The sequence below is a fragment of the Stylophora pistillata genome, chromosome 3 (assembly GCF_964205215.1).
Source record: "Stylophora pistillata chromosome 3, jaStyPist1.2, whole genome shotgun sequence".
Classification (NCBI taxonomy): Eukaryota; Metazoa; Cnidaria; class Anthozoa; order Scleractinia; family Pocilloporidae; genus Stylophora; species Stylophora pistillata.
Genome location: NC_142521.1, coordinates 41,876,086 through 41,897,010, shown reverse-complemented (window position 1 = coordinate 41,897,010; position 20,925 = coordinate 41,876,086). Strand labels below are relative to the sequence as shown.

The 20,925-nt window shown below is 39.8% G+C and overlaps 2 protein-coding genes, 1 long non-coding RNA gene, 2 other non-coding genes and 2 pseudogenes across 6 annotated transcripts in view; 4 read left to right on the top strand and 3 right to left on the bottom strand.

Annotated features, from left to right (window-relative positions):
- LOC148736155 (uncharacterized) overlaps positions 1–20,925 on the bottom strand; it is a 165,913-nt pseudogene that overhangs the window by 99,351 nt on the left and 45,637 nt on the right. The gene's annotated exons all lie outside the window — the stretch shown is intronic.
- Positions 1–20,925, bottom strand: part of LOC111328963 (uncharacterized) — a 63,100-nt gene that overhangs the window by 16,569 nt on the left and 25,606 nt on the right. The gene's annotated exons all lie outside the window — the stretch shown is intronic.
- LOC148736164 (uncharacterized) lies at positions 1,255–6,112 on the top strand. The gene is made up of 2 exons (XR_015998484.1): positions 1,255–1,389; positions 3,126–6,112. It is a non-coding gene; the product is annotated as an uncharacterized LOC148736164 (long non-coding RNA).
- LOC148736163 (U5 spliceosomal RNA) lies at positions 6,413–6,532 on the top strand. The gene has a single exon (XR_015999534.1). It is a non-coding gene; the product is annotated as a U5 spliceosomal RNA (small nuclear RNA).
- On the top strand, positions 7,522–7,642 carry LOC148736162 (U5 spliceosomal RNA). Its single transcript, XR_015999535.1, has one exon. It is a non-coding gene; the product is annotated as a U5 spliceosomal RNA (small nuclear RNA).
- On the top strand, positions 10,045–11,499 carry LOC148736161 (uncharacterized). Its single transcript, XM_088751477.1, has 4 exons — positions 10,045–10,303; positions 10,462–10,605; positions 10,763–10,947; positions 11,404–11,499. Exons 1-4 carry the CDS (start codon positions 10,099–10,101, stop codon positions 11,497–11,499), a joined length of 630 nt encoding a protein of 209 aa, XP_088607603.1. The 5' UTR covers positions 10,045–10,098.
- Positions 12,447–19,652, bottom strand: LOC148736160 (uncharacterized; annotated as a pseudogene).

The window sequence follows — 20,925 nt, the reverse complement described above, 5'->3', positions numbered from 1 at the left end:
TCGTCCTCTGTTCCGTCCAAGGCATTGGAAATACCGCAGGTCTTGAAGGATTTGACAACCATCTCTTCGGGTATCTCTGCCCATGCTTCCTTGATCCACCTGAGGACAAGATTTCTGCTTGGCGCCTTCTTCTTCCCAGCTGGGGTAAACTCAAATGGCCCAGATGTCATCCACGCCAAGTACTTTCGGCGCACATTATCTTTAAATGGCTTGTTTAGGCACTTATCCAAGGGCTGTACAACCGGGGTTAGGCCACCAGGGATAACTGCGACGTCAATGTTTCGCTGCTTCAGGTCATCTTTCACGGAATCGGTCAAGTGAGCTCGGAATGAGTCCCACACCAAAAGGGAACGCTCGGCACGGGGCAAACTCTGTCGAATCCATTCTCGGATGCCCTGTTCATCCATCCACCCTTTCTTATGGAAGGAAACACGAAGAGGATGCGGCACAACCAGATCTCTCGGTGTACGGACGCCTTTGAAGATGACTTTCGGTGGCACCTTTGCTCCATCGGCAGCAACAGCAAGAACGACGGTGAAGCTCCGCTTTTCCGCTCCGCAAGATTTTACTGGCACTGTTCGGCTTCCACTGAATTCCAGTGTTCGGTTCGATGGCAGCTCAAAACGCATGGGTGTCTCATCCATGTTGTAGATGCGGGATAAAGGGTAGTCGGCGCGTCTTCTTGCTGCAATGACGAAGCGATGAAAGCACACAATGTTCTCTTCGAGATCGGCGGGCAATCGCTGGGCCAGAGTTGTTTTGGTTCGCATGCTGACCGAGTGGCGTCGTTTCCATTTCTCGTACCATCCACGGGAAGCTTTGAAAGCAGGATCATCGGAGAGCTCTTTAGCTTTAAGGCGAAGGATCAATCCACTCACCGCAATACCTACGAAAAATAAAATAACAATCTTATTTTGCTGCGAGATAACCGTAGATTCGTGACTGCAGCACTCTTTTCGTGACATGTTATGAAATTGTCATGACAACAACATATTTCTGACCAATCAAAGTCTCTGTTTCCCACGCACTGAAAGACGATATCATTCAACTCTTCAAAAACTCTTAAAATTTTAGACAGAAAAGTAAATACCAACCTTGTTCTCTTTGCTGTGAAAACCACTCCATCACTTGCTGGTCTAGTTCGGGATATTTCGGAGTGAAACGGCCCATCGTCGCACGTTTTGCAGACATCTTCAGCTCTCCGGAAAGAATAGTCGCCTGGTCTCTTCTCCAGCGTCGTACCATGGACTCGCTTAGTCCATATTCTCGAGCGATTTCCGAGTTGTTTTCTACCGCTTCAGCTTCCGCGATAACTTTTATCTTGAAAGCCATACTATACGAGGAACGGCGTGCTTTAGGCATGATGATAAAAAGTGACAGCGACGAAAGGTATACTCGATAGATTGATACTTTGAAACGTTTAACTGAGATTATTATTGTTGTTGTGGTTAATCTGTTGTCGCGTGGTAGTATTTATACAGTTCGTTGGATCAATTGATATTCATATCTCTTGATTGGTTCGCTTTTTTTCTTTTGTGTTTATTGTAATTCATTAGGTTTTGTGTTTAGTGAGTCAATTTCTTATGTTTTCCGTGAGGTTCGCTTGCTCAAATGGCCAGTTACAATCAATAATTTCGCTCTCGGCTTATAGCCGATGGTTTTACCTTTTTTTTTGGGCAGCTTGAGTGTAGCGTAAAGACCCTGAAAGTCAGGGTCTCGGCTTATAGCCGAGATCGGCTTATAGGTGAAGAAATACGGTACTAAGAGGGTATAAAAACGAAAGAAGTAAAATTCTGACTGTGCTTGCCCTACAAAGTTTATGAAGATCTCTCAACTGATTGGCTAAATTTGTCAAAGATCATCATTGAAAATTAGTTCAACTATGAACTTGGAAGTATGTGACAATTGATTTTAAAAGGTAAACTAGCTGTTCAATAAAAATCAGCTTCCATTATGAAAGCTCAGCATCAAACAGAACTCAATTGCTGAAACCTGGCAGGCAAAATCTGAGCACACCTTGAACATGCTTTAATTTGAAAAAGCGCTATTTGTTAATAACAAGTTTTCATCCAAAGTTACTAGAGATCTACACTCTTTTTAGCTAATTAGAATGAGGGCAATTTTTTCAAGTCTATAATTTTAAAAAATAGAACACTGACAGTGATGCATGATCACTATAATTCATATAGATCTTGGAAGTAAAAAGGATAATAACTGCAGAAACAATTCTGCTAAAACAATTCTATCCACTTAGGAGCTCTCTACTTGGTGTCCGTGAAACAATCATTCATCTAACCAGTAAAAGGCTCTAACCAGCACAAAGCTTTAAAGGAATGTGTTTTTTTCGTTTATCGCCAGAGAACAGTGAGATAGATCAGAGAGCGGCTGATTCAAGGCAGACATCTGTCTAAGATGCTATGAAATTTTGCTTTAATCAATAATGCACAGAAAATTGCAAATCATGTCTGCAAACATTAAGTGAAGGTCACTTTGTCCTGACAAGTCAATATAGAGAATATATAAGGTGTAATAAATAAAAATACAGCTACTGTTCTGTGGATTTATGACATATTCACAATGCAAGTAATGATTTAGATTCAAAAACGTTGTAGAAAAGATAAGAACGTGAGCTCTACCTGGTCAGCATGCTTAGAATAATGGTCAGTGTAAAACGCAGACTGCGGACTGCAGACCGGGGTAAAATACAGACTGAGGGTAATAAAAAAACGAGTCTTAAGGATGAAAAAAGAGTGTTCATACCCGTAAACTAATGTCACATCAGGACATCACAAAACACACAAAGGCCGCTTCTCGCAGTATAAAAGTCATGTCGTCCCCAAGTCACATGGCACTATAAAATGTCGGAAAACGAGGACGACGATCTCATGGTAATTTTGGATAATTTGCGTTAATGTCTTTCACCAACTATGCTCGATACCTACTAGTTTACATTGCCTTGTTGTTGTGCTGTCGTGTTTTGCTTGCCTTGTCTTCCAAACAATTCCAAGGCCATATGAAGAATTTGAATGCTGAAAGAGTTACTTGGTCCCACACCTATTCGTGAAAGCACGATTCAAAATGGCCGACATGTAAACAAAGGTAAGATGTATGTCCTCTTGTTGCAGATATGTCCTGTGACGTAATATGATACAATGGCCAATCACATCCTGTGATCTATAGAGCGACACGTGGCTTGGGACTGGTTAAGAGACTCCGTTGCAGTTATGTCTTCAAGCAAAAGTGCTCATTCAAGGGGGTTGGGATAAGTAGAAAATTTGACACGTATGAGCAACTTCTAAAAGATGCTGTTCGCATGTTTTCTTGAAGTTCTATCGCTCCTTCGTTAACGCCGTGTGATCGCATCGTTCTTCTAATCTAAACGTCCTAAACGTGGAAGAGCAACTGCTACGTAAATAACAAAGCGACTTTTGACCAAAGGATGCGTTATTGTTCACGCTTTATTTGCAGTCTTGCTTTATTTGCAGACGTCATTGTTCGACTTGCGACTTCAATGACAACTTTTTACCCATATCACAATTGTTTTATTTTCTTTAATAGTTGAAGATCGTAGATTATGGTTCGTCGGCATAAAATTAGATATTTTTGACGCTTCGCTGATCTGCCGGAGGTGAGATCGACTGAGAGGTCAAAGTTGTGATAATTTGTCTGCGTCACGAAGTCTTCCTTCAATCACAGAAGTTTTGCCTTAGCTCTGTCTCTAAATTTCATTACGGTCCGGTTCCGCTGATTTAAGCTGCTCTTTTTTTAGTACTGTTTCTAAATTATTGTCGGATTTGTTGCACTTTTGGGTGGATTTGTCATAATTTACCCCGTTTACGACAAATTCACATAATGATCAAATCGAAAATCGGGTAAAGATGGCTGATGGCAAATCATTAGGATATATTCCACCTTCAGGACCTTAAGGATAAATTTCAGAGAATTTACCCTGTTTTTCTAGAATTCGCTGATCAAATGGAAAAACCAGGTAAAGTGGATGGCATATGGAAACTTAGCGTGTTAGCCACTTGCGGATGAATTCGTAGAATTTATCCCGTTTTTCTAGAATTCATAATAAAATGGAAAATCGGGTTAAAGATTGGCTAGCTATGGCAACTTGAGATCCATCCTCGGAGACCCAGGGGCTGTGAGTCGTTTAACTTGAAATCGAACGGCACAGCCCCTGGGTCTCCGAGGATGCTTGAGATCTAATTAATTCGGAGGATGAACGCTTAGAATTCACTCCGTTTTTTGTCAAATTGACTGAAAAAAAAATTGGAAATTCGGGATAAAGATAGCATGTGGGAACTTCGGGTATTATTCACCTGTAACATGAAGGCTCAGAATTTACTCCTTTTTTCTCGAATTCGATCGAATTCGATTGCTGATCAAATGGAAAATCGGGATAAAGATGGCATAATTAATCCCGTTTCTCCTGAATTCATTGAAAAAAGAAATGGAAAATCGGGTTGAAGACTGGATATAGCAAGTTTGGATCTATTTCATCAGGGAGGATGGATTCTTAGATTTTACCCCGTTTTCCTAGAACTTGTTGAAAAAAAATTGAAAATCGGGGTAAAGATATCGTATGGGAACTTCGGGTATTATCCACTTGCGGCATGAATGCTCAGAATTTACCTCGTTTTTCTGAAATTCACTGATCAAATGGAAAGTTGGGGTGACGATGGCATATGGGAACTTAGGGTACTAGCCACTTGTGGGCCGAATTCTCAAAATTCATCCCGTTTTTCTAGAATTCATTGAAAGAAAAATGGAAAATCGGGTTAATAATTGGCTATGGCAACATGGGATCTATTTAATTCGGAGGATAAACTCTTAGACCTCACCCCGTTTTTGTCAAATTCACTGCAAAGAAAAAACATGGAAATTCGGAGTAAAGATAGCATATGGGAACCTCGCGTATTATTCACTTGTAACATGAAGGCTCCGGAATTCACCCCGTTTTTCTCGAATTAGCTGATCAAATGGGAAATCGGGGTAAAAGTGGCATATGGGAACTTATGGAAAATCGGGTTGGGGATTGGCTATGGCAACTTGGGATCTATTAATTCGGGGAATGAAGTCTTAGATTTTAACCCTTTTTTTGTCAAATTCACTGAAAAAAAAGATGGAAATTCGGGCATGCATATGGGAACTTCGGGTATTATTCACTTGTAACATGAAGGCTCAGAATTTACTCCATTTTTCTCGAATTCGCTGATCAAATGGGAAATCGGGGTAAAGATCATCATATGGGAACTGAGCGTGTTAGCCACTTGTGGATGAATTCGCAGAATTAATCCCGTTTCTCCAAAATTCATTGAAAAAAATGGAAAATCGGGGTGAAGACTGGATATAGCAACTTGGGATCTATTTCATTTGGAGAATGGATTCTTAGATTTTACTATCTGTACTCAGAATTTACCTCGTTTTTCTAAACAAAGTGACCCCAGGAAGTAGACGGATCCGAATCTTGGTCCTTGGGAAATAGCTAAGCTGTACGTTCCTGATTTTGGTCCAGGCTTCATTATAAATGGTGCGGACGACATGGATATTACTGCTATCCTGAACATCATGTACTGGTGCAAACAATTTACCATTCCATAGCCTCTAATCGACGACGTTCGAAAAGCATGTAATACAAAGTGGGCTCGCGTGCCGAAGCTAGAAATAACAGATGAAGACAAACAGGCTGTCTTTGATGCTATTGAAAAACTTCTCGGAGATTCTCAATTGGCCCATGACCCTGCCCCTTTAAAGGCCTGACAGGAAATATTTCAATTGGACTAAGTGTCCGACTTACATACATTTGAAGCCCTAGTATAGAAATGCGACGGAGAGAGAGATGGTTCAAACATTACGAACGGACTAAAAAATCTAAAAGTGGACTCAGAACTCAATGAGGAATTTCGAAGGCAGTTGGGAGAAAATCTTCGTAACATAAAATCTATGATCTCTATTGAAGGAAAGCCTTCTTTTTTTTTAACATCGTGGACAGCAATTAATGAACTGTAAACAATATTTCCAGCTTTTCGTACGATTTTACACTTGTAAAAGAGTTTTAATTTCTAATCTGGTTTCGACGCTTAATAAAATTCTAGTGGCTAGGCATGGATGAGTGCTTCAGTTTCTTTTTCGTCGCCCTGCATATTGATGGGCTCCAAAAGTACAATAGAGCGGACAGGAAAGGAGCCAAGTGTCCTTAACATTACTTAAGTCGGGGTCGTTCTCATCCTTTTCCTGGAAAACATCACCACCTGTGACTGTACGAAAATTTTATGTTTCGTATGACGGTTTATTAAGACTTTTACTTTTCTTAGCATTTGGTGCGCAGCCGCATAACTGATAAATATAGACGCCACTTGCGCCAGTGAGTTATCCTCGACATACCACTTTACATCTTTCTCGTACTTCACTCTGGTTTTCCTTCATCACGCACAAATCCTTCGCCTTTTACTAAAGATTTCCGTGGGGGAGAACAGTAGGTTGAGTTTCTAATCAATTTTTGAGTCGCCCTGCCTTGAAGCGGGGCTCCCTAAATGAAGTAGAAGAGATGTAAAAGGTAATTGAGATTTAATGAGCCAGTAAATCCTCCCTGGGGGCGCTTACGGAAATTTAAAATCTGTTCCAAGCTCATTCACATGTGAAATTTGCTGGAAAAATAAGAAAGTAGAATCGAAAGAAAATCAAATAAGTAGAATTTGGGGCCAATGATACCTACATTGTTTCCTATTAGAATGAACACACTTTTATCAGTTATCTAAATGAACAATGATTATCCGACCTCTGAGAAGTGAAGATAGGGGTGATTGTCTCATTACTTTTTTAGCTTTACCCCTCATTTTCTTCTTAGATGGCTTGCTTCTTCTTTGTAATGGGAGAAAGCCTTCTTCTTTTAAAACATTTCAGCCAACGGGAGCGCTTTGAGGATTCGGTACCTCTGATCTGATACCAAACGGCGTTCCGACAGTTGACGCAAAAGTCTATATTAGGGAAATTTTGAATTCTATCCATGCGGACTTCGCGCAAAGTGGTTTAACGCGAAAGTTAAAAGAATGTGAGAAACCACGCTAGCGAGTGATCTCTCGCGTTAAGGTGAGTTCATTAATGACCACCAGCAGTTGAAAGACCGGTGAACCCTCTCTGACGCTAATGGGATCTAAGATCTGTGATGAGCTCAGATTGCAGAGACAAAACACTAAGTCGATTGTTGCGCAATATGGCCTTTAGTCAGGAATGAGAGAGTAAGAGTTCCTTCACTAACGTGGTTTCAATTCCAATTTCAATGTCAAATTGTCTTAAAACCGATTACTTTGGTCGGTGCCGTTCCCATCGTTTTCCTGAAAGATGTCATCTATTTCAGACACGGCCTATACTTCTACGCAAATTCTATGTTTCCTATAACTCCAAAGCTTTCACATATCTCAGAATTTAGTGCGCAGGCGCGAAAATGATATTTATAAACCCCACTTGTGTTAGCGAGTCATTTTCGACATACCGCTGTTGCATACTAAATACCCTTTACTCTGGTTTTCCTTCACCACGCATAAATCCTTCGCCTTTTACTAAAGATTTCCGAGGAGGAGAACAGTTGAATGAATCTGTAGACCAATTTCTCGTCGCCCTGCCTTGAGGCGGGGCCCTAAGGTGAAGTGGATAAATTGTTTGACGTTACTTTTCTATCCACTAACCGTTGAAAGAACGGTGAACCCTCTTTTACAGCGCTTGGGGGAGCTAATAGCTGCACTGAGCGAGATCAGTCAAATGCGAGATTCGTGAAGATGAAAAAAGCAGAGTCGATTGTTGTGCAAGATGGCCTTTAGCCAGGAATGAGAGACCAATTTCTCGAAGGCGAAAGCTCCTTCGGTAATGTGATTTTTTTTGCATCCTCCGGATTTTCACGTTCGAACAGCACGCTCGAAGTCTCTACAAAAAAGACGTGGCAGAAAGGCTTGCCTAAGATCATTGCACCGAATGCCTGCACGCATGCTCTGCGTGTACCCAAAATCCAGGATATAAGTTCCTCTAAAATAGATTCTGCGTCAACTGCCGACACGCCGTTTGGTAGGAGATCGTGGTGCCAAGTCTGCTAAGCGCTCCCGAGCGCACTGACTGTCTTAAAAGATTTGTGCGTGAAAAGGAGAACCAGAACTAATGGGTGAGAAGATGGACCAGAGGCATATCAAAGATGACTCGATGACGCATGGGTAATTGATGAGCTGTAAACAATATTTTCAGCTTTTTGTACCATTTAACACTTGTAAAAGAGCTTTAATTTCTAATCTGGTTTCGACGCTTCAATAAAACTTTAGTGCCCATGCTTAACGCTTCAACTCCGGCGAGATGTCAAGAGGTGACGGCACAAACGCGTTACCATGCAACCAGTCATAAACAAATCGAAACTTTTTTTCGCACCAAGAGCTCGGTTCTTACTGAAGCAAAGTGAAAGAGAATGAATTTTTCGTGTTTATCAAATACTTCGAGTGAAGATAATAGTTGCAAAATGAACAAAAAGATCTCAGGTCAGCAAGAGTCCGTGAAGAAATCCAGTTCTGCGAGAATAGTTGATGAAGAAGTCAATGTCACTAATCGTTCCGCTGAGAGTTATCATGAGCCTCTGGAGGCCTCTCATGGGGTAAGGATCATGGTTAATGAGGTGGGTGTTTCCCAATCATTACGGCTGTTTGTTTTTCGCTTAAATTAAATGTTTGGTGCAATTAAGTCAGACCTTGTTATAGAAAGGAGCACGAAGAAAAATCTTAAGTGATTTTTTCGTCGGACGCGTAAGTTGACTTTATTCGATATATGAGCTAAGAAAATAGTTCGTAATTGGTTCAATTTGAATCAAATTTGAGTTTCCTCCCAACGCCCAAACTAAGCTCAAACTTAAGTCCGTTCAACATCGGAGAAACTTTAAAAGCAAAAGGAAATTTTTTGGATCGAAGATGCTAAGGTGAGTTTGAAAAGGTTCCTTCGTGAAGAGAAGACGGAAAAAGTGCGCGCGACTAAAATCATTAGATTATGACGTCACTCCGTGGCATTCCACTATCTATCCGCCGTAAGTCGACGCATTGTGTTCTCATTTTTTTTGTTTACTTAATTTTAAAATTGATGAGCTTACAAAATTGATTTCAGAATGTGAGAGAAGAGGAACAACTAACGCAGAAGATCAACTACCTTAAAACAGAGATTACCGGTTAGTTTTGTGTAATGACGCATGCAAGATTAGAAAAGCGCGTGCGGACTGAGAAGCCATTTAATTAAAGGATGCCAAGACTCAACTCTGTTTCCCTAACAACAAGTCTTTTACCCCCCCCCCCCCCACCACCACCTCCCCTTGCCCCAATCCCCTTTCTCGTTCCGTCATGAGCAGTTCAGTTAGTGTTATGTTTTCCTGATCTGACTCATCGTTCTAAACTTAAAATTAACCTATCTTTTATTTCGAGTATTTGTAATATTCATATTTTTAACAGCTAGGAAGAAGGAGATCGGCTTTCTTAAGGAAACTCTCTGGGGAAGAGACAAAGAAATTGCTTATCTAAAGAAAAAACTGTCACAACTGCAGCAAAAGGGACGGAGAAATAATTTTGATATTGTCAAGCACATGGCGACAATGGATGAAAAGCTACAGAAGGCGAGGATGAACATTGACGAGCTAGAGGGCGGCATTATTTTCAGTGTAATAAAGAATGAAATAAAAGCAGAAGAATCCCAGAGTGAACCACAAATATTTAATGGTGAGTGGCGATGGCGTCTACTCAACCGAGTGGTGACCACGCGGTTTGTACGACTGCCTTGTCTTCATGAACTCCAGGGATGCGTAAGGGAATAGAGATGGGGAGAGATCGAGGGTCTGCACCACCTTTCCCTGAAAATGAATCGGTGCTTTTAAAGACCAGAAAGATGAAAAAAAGCGGTTAAGATTGCGGTTCACGCCATGGGCGAAATCATAACTTACGGGTCTGATTTAAAATACGACCCCCATTTCACAAAAAATTCAACTTAATATAATATTCCATCCTCAAGACGAGAAGAGGCACTTTAAACTGAAAACTTTTGAATGTTGATAACGTTTGAGAACGTGTTCTTCCATGTACTATGATTTTCATTTCTTTAGTTTTTTTTTTTGGTTTTTATTTTCAATTATGCAAAGACTATTTTGACCTTCAACCGTCATGGTTTGACACTCTATCAAACAAATTTGGATGTCTCAAAGTTGATAACTCTCCAGTAACAGCACGAGATCTTGAAGCTATGAAGAATGTTAAATCAAATTTAAAGCTCTCCACTGAAGCAGCTAAAGGTAAAAGGAATGAAACTTGCTATGCGATTGCACACAGCCAGTAGTCCACAGCGAAAGCAATGTATGCTAATACGTGACAAAACAGTTGGACACTTGCAATCGATATAGCTTTTTCCATGCACTGTTTGATTTTCATTTATCTTTTTTCTTCCAACCAGGCAAAGATTACTTTGACCCTCAACCGTCATGGTTTGACACTCTATCAAGAAATGGTGGATGTCTTAAAGTTAAAAACTCTCCAGTAACAGCAAAAGATCTTGAAGCTATGAAGAGTTTTAAATCAAATTCAAACCCCTCAAAAGGTATGAAAAAGGAAACCTGTAAAATATAATATAACCCCTCCCCCCCTCCCCCGCAAGGCAATGTGAACGTTATTTACCTAGACACTAGTCAATCTATAATTAAATCCGTGTGTAGGCAATTAAGATTTATAACACAAATTTTTCTTGAATTTTCTAGGGAGCGCATATTCTTTCCATCGCCCAGCACCTCCTGTTCTGGCGAGCATCGTTCCAAGTGGATCTCAAATGACTTTTGCTTACCAGGTGATCAACCAGCACTACATTCCTCAAACTGCTAGGCTGCTGAAATCAAATTTTACAAACTGTAAAATGCCTGTTATAAACTCCCTTGGGTCAAACATGGTAAGGGGTTTGGGTAGGAATATATTTGGAGGAGCTCACACTGGGGGATTCTCATTCTTGGGGGGGGGGGAGAGGTGGGGAATTCATATCTTAGGGGCATGACCTATGTGGCACTGAGAACTCTCTTGGCAACTCGCACAGAAACAAGCTGATTTAAGTTACACAATTTCATTTTGTCTCAATTTTCGTTTTTTCCCCATAACAAGGATTGTTGAGCAGAACTTTTAACAAATGGTTCGGATCATACTTCTGAAGTAAGAGCTATACGATTTTTTCAGTAAATTAAAGGCAATAAATCCGTCAATATTTAACATTGTACTGAGTGAAGTAATTAATTTTAAATTAACTTTTAAAAGATCGAGATATTAATTCTGATTCTCTTTTCATTCCACAGATCATCTTCAATACAGGCGACTCAAGCTTACCTCTTTCTAATTCTTTACAATTTCATGGCAGGGCGTTGTTTCTTGTTTTAAACTTGTTATATTTAATCGCCTTTTGAAAAATCTTGGGAGCACCTTGATCAAAAAGCCAATTCTAAATGAACACTGATTCCACTCTTGATAAGAAAAATACGCAAGGGAGACCTTCGATGAACATTCTGGGATCTCACAGTTTGCAATCATAGAGGGAGGGAGCTGTACCAATGCTCTACTGACTATCCAACATACTGTCAATCAATATCTTGATATCCCAGAGTGTAACGGGCTACGCCTATTTGCTATGGATTTCAGCAAGGCTTTTGACAGTGTGAAACACGATCTCCTCTCACACAAATTGAACCAACTCTCCCTAAACCCTTATATAGTTAACTGGTATCTAAGCTTTTTGAAAGACAGGCAGCAGAGAGTCATTAGCAATGGGTTTATTGGTAAATGGAAAAGTGTCAACAAAGGTACCACCCAAGGGAGCGTCAGCAGGCCGCACTTATTCAATGTCTTTCTCAGTGATTTAGAGATTCACTTGGACAATAAGAGCGTGCTGGTAATATATGCAGATGATACAACCATTATCTCGCCTGTGATAAGTGATAATGACAATTCTATCGCACTGATTAATCAGTTTTCCCAGTGGTGTAGAAGTAATGATATGAGTAGTAATCCATCTAAGTGCAAGGAAATCATTTTCCGCAAGAAAGGTTGTACAATAGAGTTTCCTATTGTGTCTGGAATACCACAGACAAAAGAGCTTACTATTTTAGGGGTAACATTTCAGGAGGATAGTAGGTTTATAACACATATTCGGGAAAAACTAATCAAAGCAAACAAGTGCCTGTTCATTTTAAGATCTTTAAGGAAAGAAGGGTACAATCAGGCCGAAGTAGACCATCTGTTTCTAAATCTGGTTCTACCAAATATATTATACGGGCTGCCCGTATTTGGCGCTTTAATTCCGAATTAACAACAATCCAATGTTTCTTAGATCGATCTTCTAAGCCAAAGTATACATCCGACCACATTAATGTCTATGAATTGTTAGAGCAACAAGACACACGTATCTTCAAGAATGTTTTTAATAATACAATACACCCTTTAAGAGCTATAATGCCAAAAAAGAAATCAACCAAGTACAATCTGAGGAAAGAGACAAGTCACCATCCTAAAATAAACACTGATAGGTTCAAAAACACGTTTGTCAACCGCTTAATTTTTAAACATAATCTAGTCTTATAATTTTTATCTTGACTTTCTCTTTAATTTATATATATAGTTTCTTTTAATGTTGTAACATAGGATATGTGATTATTTATCTTCTACCTTAATAAAGATTCAATTCAATTCAATTCAATTAAAACATTATAAATAAAGTGGTAATAGAAACAGATTTTTCTTGTATCCTAGCTATTTACAGGGAATAATAAATAATGGTAATTAAACAGAGTAGAGTGCAATTTGGGCTGAAATCATACGCGTGATTTCAAAATCGAACGAGCGCGCAGCATGAGTTCAATCAGTTGAAATCACAAGTATGATTTCAGACCAAAATTGCCTGACACGAGGTTCAATTACCACTTTATTACATCCATTTTGAAATCGCCCAAATACAGGACTTGGTCAATTCAAATATTTTACTGATGCAGTACTGAGCCGGATTTTAAATAAAAAGTGGAACCAAAAACGCGTTTACATCTTATTTTGTATGTAAAACAGAAAGACTTTGACATCATGTGTCAAAAACTCAGTCAAGCGTAAAATGTGCGATTTAGAGCAAAAAATGGTGCGATTTGGGAATAAATCACACCAGTTAGGACCAATCAGATTACAGGGACCACCAGTGATTTCAAAATTAATGTAATAAGGAATAAAAATAAATCACTTCCCACTGAATGATCTTAGCATATTTTCATCCTTTACGTCGTTTTAACTTCCTTACGGCCGTCGCAAAAAAATGACCATTGAAATATTAGCAATGCAAAGGTAAAAATATCGGCTGCACGACCTTAAACCCGAAAATGATTAGAACTAAAAAATCGAAATATGCCGGTAAACTATGATATCTTTATAAATGATGGTGACTCTAAGTCTTTGAAGTTAAATCTTTGTCATTTTTTATACTCGGGTCAATCATTGTCATTCTGAAAATGTACATGCGTTGCTCGTACAAAAAATAAAGCTTAATCTCGAATACATTACATAGAAAAAGCTATCACTAACTGATGTCTTTACTTCCCTAACTTGTAGAGAACCTCCCACCATCCCTGATAAATAAGTAATTCTATATAAGGAAGACATTTCTGGAAGCTATCGACAGAGCACCGTGACCTTTACAGAAAAAATTGTAAAATCTGTTAAACTCTTTTCACAAGATCCTGAACACAACAAAATGCGAAAAAAAAAATATGCCTGCATGCTGAACTCTCGATAAACTTTGAGAATAATTCTCCAAATATTGTAGAATAATTCTCCAAATAGTGCCCGTATGTCCTCCACTTGTACGATGCTCTCCTTCCTCTCTATTAACAGAGTTTCTCAAGAGACGACATTTCAGGAAGTGACCGACCAAGTGCCGCGGCTATTGCTGGTGTCATTCTCAAGTTCAACAGTGTCAGTTCCTGAAGAGTCTCGTGTGTGATGCTACAAACCAGTTTGTTTTCTGCTTCAGCACAGCAGTCATAAAAGTTAAGGCAAAATTTGATGAGGTTGTTGAACCGTGGCAACAAACTGGCGAGTTTCAATACTTCAGAAGATGTCAACGAATGGAAACGGATAACGCTTCCAAGCACCAACCGACACGTAAGAGGATTTGTTATTTGTTCCAGGCATTCCAAAACGCTCTCATTCAACTGACACATTACAATGCTTTCCAAATACTTACAATCTCTAATTATTGTACGAAAACAGCGGAATATTTCCTCGTCAACCTCTGGACCAATGTTTAGATATCTAGGGAATTTCAGAGATGACGGCTCTGGACACAAACTTGTGGAATGAGATGGAGTAAAATTCTCAGTGAACATTTTAGCATGGTCATCACACCACAGTCGCAGTTTAGTGAAGTAAAACAGTGAGTGACTACTGTCGAAATGAAGGATGCAACGGAATTCACAAGAGTTACATTTGACTGCTTCGAATTACTTCAAAAGTTCTTCAACTGAAACAGCCGCTGAATTCTCAGTTATTTTTAGCGGAATACGTAAGCAATCGAGAAAATCAAGCGACTCGTAGAGCGCGGTCATTTTGTCTTAACACCAGCGATCATAGAACACCACACCACGAATTGAAACTTCATTTAAAATTTTCCGTTCCGGCACAGTGTCACTAATTGATCTTCCATACGGCGGAAGAAAAATGATCCTCTCGGAGCAATTTAAGAAAAGTCTAAAAAGTTCAGTTTTTGATTCAACTTCATTAAAGGATTCGTAAACAAGATTAAAGAACCTTCTATGCTGGTCAGTGACGTCACAAAGTGTCACGTCTGTCTCGCTTTGTTCATCAGGTATTGTCCTTGAAAAATTCAGCTCTGAGTCACATACTCTTACTCGTGTCAAGCGTTCAAAAGCTTTTACTGATCCACCATCTGACAAACCGCAAATGAGCTTAAAGACATTTTCCAAAGAGCAGCGCTAGTCCAAGGTTTGAGTGCGGTCGTTAATTTCCCCGAGATTTCCTTCAGGGACACATCGGTAGGTGATATACCACGCTGCTAAGAACTCTTGTATGCTCTTGTGAATAAACGATACCATTCCTGCTGGTCGAATATTTTCTGCATACTCATTGACTTGAAGTAAGCCCATAATCCGACTTTCTTCACAAAGGATGGCAAGGAACCGTTGATCGTACTCGAATACATGATCGTCATTCAACAGACATTCTAAAGCCACCTTTCCGATTTCAACCAGAATCTCTTTGAAATCTTCAACTTTGCGAAAGTTAGAAGAAGTACACTTCCCTTCATTATGATCCAAAATGTACTGGACTATCGCTACGTGCAATTTTGTTTTGGAGTCAGGAAACCTTTGTAACTTTCCCTTTTTCCACGAAGTGCAAAAGAAAAGTAGAAGTAGTGGAACTCTTGCCAGATCTTCCAGGTCTTGCTTGTAGAGATGCACCAATAACTCTTGTGCTTGTGTTTTGTCTCCAAGCATTCTCATCATAAAAGGCATTAATTTCTATCCTTTTCACTGAAACCAGTGATCTCAGCATGCGCGTTCTGAAATTCTTTCAGCTCGTCAGCTTTGGAAATTCGAGTTGTTATCAACACACAACAGTTTCTCAGTTTATTTCCTCTGAATATCTCAAATATTTCAGAGTTCCAGGCATAATGATACTCGTCGTAACCATCAAACACCAGGAGAACTTTGTCTTGGTTTTGGGTGATATAACTCAGTGGGCCGTCTTTCATGGCTGTGTCCTCCTCAGCAAAAATATGAGACGCTCTTATGACATCTCTGAGGCTTTGGTGTTTGGATACTTTTTTGAGATCAATAACAACAGCAAGCTCGAACTTCTTCAGGATAGCTCTCTGTTCATCTGTCAACCGGTTTTCGTCAAGTTCAGCCCAGTCCATAGCCAGTTTCTTCACAAACGTGCTCTTCCCGATTCCAATCTGCCCTTGCACGAGTATCCTGTTTGACGGTAATCCGTTCTTGTTTTCAGCGAGAACATCAGTGTAGTGATTCAGTTCAACCCGTGATGACCCATCTGGGGGTTGTTCCTCTTTCACCCAGGACAGTCGAGTGTAGATCTGGTGAATGTTCACGGCAGATTTTTTGGACCACACAGAGGTGGGCACCGTGGCAGTTCTTTTGTAATGCTCTGCAAGTTTACTTCGACAAATTTGAACATCAAAGAGAAGTACTTCTGTTTGGAGAAAACAAATAGAATCGTTGACATTTTCATGTAAACATTCAGTTTCAGAATTATTAGCTGGCAGTAGTTGGCAGCTGAGTTTACTGAATGACTCGTTCACCCAAACAGACAAACAAAGAAGTTTGAAACAAACTTAATGTTTGCAACTAATAGCTACAAAACCCATACAACGATAATTTCAAGTATTCAAAATCATCGAACTGGCAGTAACATGTGAATTTACAGTAATCATTCTAAATTACGGCATTCACATGTTTAGATGATGGTGTTGGTAATGATCTACAGGTTACTGAGAAAGTATCGTTTTTTGGAGAAATATGGAGCTTCACTGAACTACTCCCTAAAGTTTGCGTTTCTTTTTTTTCCCTCCCTTTTAACTTCTTTCTCTTTAGTTGCACCGGTAAATGTTCATAGAATCAAATCAGTCTCGTCCTTAGAGTCATCACGCCCTTGACCAGCAATCGTTCTGCTGCATAAAGGCGACAGAGGCTCCAGGAAAGACACTACAAGCAAACGTTGATGCCATCTATTAACGGTGGTGGAAGTTACCGTTTGAAATTCGCCTGACAACCATGATCACATATTTCTCTTATGGCTCAAATGAAAATTACAACTAAAGAAAGACTTCACACAATGTTTAAAAGACATCTCTCAATCCACAAGACATCGAACCAAAAGTTAAAAGAAAGCATTCTATGGTGAACACTTATCTTTTGAATTGGCCAAAACATGTTTTCTTCTAGGTTCTAACCAAGAACAAAATGTCAGAAAAAAAGGTTATCTGTTTTATTTACAGAGCGTGTAAGACCCCTTGCCGATGGTTGAAAGAATCAATGATGTTTATTTTTGTTTTATTCTGATGTTGACCCTTTCCCGAAACCACCGCATGAAAACCCTGATGCTCAGCAAATCTCCACAGCACTGAACTTAAAGAGAATCTCCGTCTATGAATTTAAAGCCTGAACACTCCCCTCACCACCCCCCTCCCCTTATAGGAGGTGGTGAGGAATGTGTGAGGGGGTTTTCATTCGGTGGTTTCGGGAAAGGGTCAACATCAGAATAAAACAAAAATAAACATCAGTAACTCTTTAGACCCGTACCTAAAGGCCAGTATAGAGTTTAAATGCGTTTGCCAAGTACTGGATTTGATGGCGAATTGTTTTGTAAAAGGAAAAATCAGCGACCGTGACTATCTACACATTCGACCGAGCTTGAAGACATAGATTTTGTAGACCCCTTCTTCTTAGCCATTTGCTTGCAATAGTAAGCTCTTTACCCTTTTAACACCTGCATACCTAAGTATCTAACACTTTAATTCTGCTGGAAAGATGAAACACTTCCAATTCAAAATATTCACCTCGGCCAGGCAAGTTCTAAATTCCCCATGCCCGTGCACGGACGACGGTCAAATGCACATTGACCTTCTGTAATCTCAGTATGACTTACCTGGTTTCTCACTCTCCACTCTAAGTTCTGATTGGTTCATTCTGTCGCCGATACCTTGCCCCAGTTGGTCCACTTTCTGATCCGTCCTGGTCGCTCTTTGCTCAAGTTGCTCCACTTTTTCTTCCACTCCTTGAATTCTTCTCAAGAATTCCTCTCCGAGGTTTTTTTCAATGACCGTAAGTCTTCCCAGGATAAGTTTCATCTCTTTTTTCCTGGTGGCTTCGTCATCATCTAGCCTTACTTTAAGGACAGCACCTGTTTTCTGGACTTGGAAAAGCTGAGCGCTCTGCAAAGTCAAGTCCTTGATGATATCATTCCCTTCTGTTTTTACCAGAGAAAGAAGATCATTGTCCACAGCGTGACCCATAGACAGCTGGCAACCTACAAAGAAACAAGCAATCGGACAAATTGAGAAAATTTGGAGGCTTGCAATTTCATCATAATCACTGCACCTCATAAGTGTACTACTGAAGAAGCGCAATATTAGACACTTGATGACATATAAATTGATGTTCCAAGGGCACACCCTCGCAAACAGATGAGGAGACAGAACAATTTGTTTTAGTTGACATGTGAGATATTATAATATTTAGCATATGAAAAAAAAAGAAACGGATAAAACATAGGTAATCATACCTTTCCCTCGCCAATCAGATAATTGATCCAATGTGTTCTTCTCCATACCACCAGTCAGCCCCAGACTTCTTACCAGGGTCTCCAGCTTTGAGAGGCAATCATTGAAGAAAGCTTCCGTCCATTCTGTCACATCAAAATGGCCCCACTTGTTCCTCACATCTTTCCTGACATAATCAGCTGATGTTTGAATAGCAACAGGAAAAATAGCAGCTGGATGGTAGTTACTAAACTGCAACAGTTGAAGGATAGCAGTCATGTCCAGTGACTAATCAAAGGCTGAAAGCTCAGCAAGATGTTTGTCCCGCAAATACAACTTGGCCAGGTCTACTGAATTGTTCACAGTGTGGTTGTACAAGCTGGTATGATTGCCATGGTTCATCAGATTGTTGTTGATATTCTGAAATTTCAATCTTCCCAGGTTGGGATCAGTGTTAACCTGATGACAAGTCAGCATCGCCAGGGTACAGGGTGTGGTCAGACCTCTGCATTATGTCTCCAGGTTTGTGTAATGAGTGTCCATTCTTTGTTTGACAACATCTCGTAAAACTGGAGTGACAACTTTGTTGATGGCTATCCCAATGACAAGTCATCTTTTTCCAGAATCAGAGACAATCATCCCGATGAGTTTTTTGATGTCTTCTGACTAAAAAACTTTCACTGCAGAATTTGTGATCATTCACATGTCAGTGGCAGGATATGAAAGAAAACAACAAGGAAAATTCATTAGTTGAGTCAAATTAATTTTTCAAGACCAATGATACCCATTTTATGAGAGCTGAATTTTTTTTTGCAACAAGTTAACGTTACAAGTAATTGGAATAAAAGTGGAATACTTGAAAACATCTTGGTTAAATTCATTTGAAAGAGTTTTTTTCTACATAATTGGGCTCAGCATAATTATCAATTGCATTATGATATGAGTAAACATTTAATTGAATGTTGCTATTACATCAATAAGCGCTTTTTTTATCTATTATTTAGAACACGAGACGCTCTAAAGACGGAAATGTTTTGTTAAATCCTCCAAAAAGTGCCTTCATGTCCTCCACTTGTACAGTGCTCCCCTTCCTCCCTTCTAGACAGAATTCCGTTAGAGACGACATTTCAGGAAGTGATCGACCGAGTGTCGCAGCTGTTGCTGGAGTCAATCTTAAGTCCAACAGTCTCAGTTCCTCAAGAGTCTTGTGTGTGATGCTAGAAACCAGTTTGTTTTCTGCTTCAACACAACAGTCACCCAAGTTAAGGCCAAATTTGGTGACTTACCAGCGAGCTTCACACACTCTTGCTCGATTTATTTTATTTAGAGTTTTTTTAAATTTTTTATTTAATTTTTTTTTCAGAACCACTGCAGAGATCTGGTTGGGTTTCGGTAGATGTTAGATAGTATTTGGTGGCGTGTCCACACTAAATAACATCGACCGAAACCAGCCTCAGCTAAGTTCCCGGGAACGACTACAAGCCACGTAATTCGGCGCAATACTGCTGAATCTATTGTAGATTTAAAGTGCACCTAAACCCAAAATTTTTTTCGCTTAACGAAATAAGCTTATTTTTTGGAGTATATCTGTGAAAAATTTTTTTAATTTCTTCAAATCTTTAATTTTCTGTGGCTAGTCAAAATACGGAAAATCGGCCGCCATCCTGCCCCACGACCGAGTTTAAAGAGGAATGGCTCTAGCGGGTAATGTGAAGTCAAATCGAAAACACGAAAGTCTGCATTTCACACATTTTCACTTGTTTGGGAAAGGTTGTCATCTATATTGTCCGAAATATGCCGACTAGGCGTGTTGTATGAGGAATGTATGAAGCGCGATACCCTCTTGTAAATTTCGCACGTTGCTACATCCTTCTACAACATACTTAGTCGGTATATTTTCGGACAATATCGACTACAACCTTCCCAAACAAGTGTAAAATGTGTGAAATGCAGACTTTTTTGTCGTTTCGGTGGTTGTAAATGGCGAATTTGAGCGATTTGGTAGATTTTGCGTTGAGTGTTAACTTACTGTATATATGTCTCCTTCTTATACAGTAAACTAACACTCAACGCAAAATCTACCAAATCGCTCAAATGAATATGAATATAGTTTATATCTGACCACTTGCAGCCCAGAGGCTGAATTACGGGTGCAGTGCAAAGGTTGAGAACAGACGTCAGCATATCAGGCGCCTCTGGCAGCCGCTTCAGTCTATCGATCTCACCTTCCCACCCATCCTACCCCAGGGGAGGACATCCATCACACAGTAATCTCGTGTGTGGGAAATTAACGTCTCCGACCCCAACCCTGCAGGAGACGGGACCTCCATTTATTCGTCCCTATCCGAGAAGACTGGAATATCTAACCATTTCCTGATGTTATAGAAAGGTAGAAAATTCTTCTCAATTATTTTAAGACCTTGAGTGTTGGTCCGGCCGGGATTCGAGTGTTGGTTCGCCATTTAGAACCACAGAAACGACAATACACAGTGAGTGAGGTAGGTTTACATTTATTTTGAGCCTTAACATAGACATTCCTTGATATAAGTTTACGATATTACGACTCTTCAATGTTCTTCCATACATTTCTTTATTATTCGAACAAACGAC

Bases quoted from the DNA above. Each gene is read 5' to 3' on its own strand.
- LOC148736161 (XM_088751477.1), top strand. From the start codon at position 10,099: ATGATTTTCATTTCTTTAGTTTTTTTTTTTGGTTTTTATTTTCAATTA. The intron at 10,304-10,461 runs GTAAAAGGAATG...TCTTCCAACCAG, and splicing joins CTCCACTGAAGCAGCTAAAG to GCAAAGATTACTTTGACCCT. The intron at 10,606-10,762 runs GTATGAAAAAGG...TGAATTTTCTAG, and splicing joins AAATTCAAACCCCTCAAAAG to GGAGCGCATATTCTTTCCAT.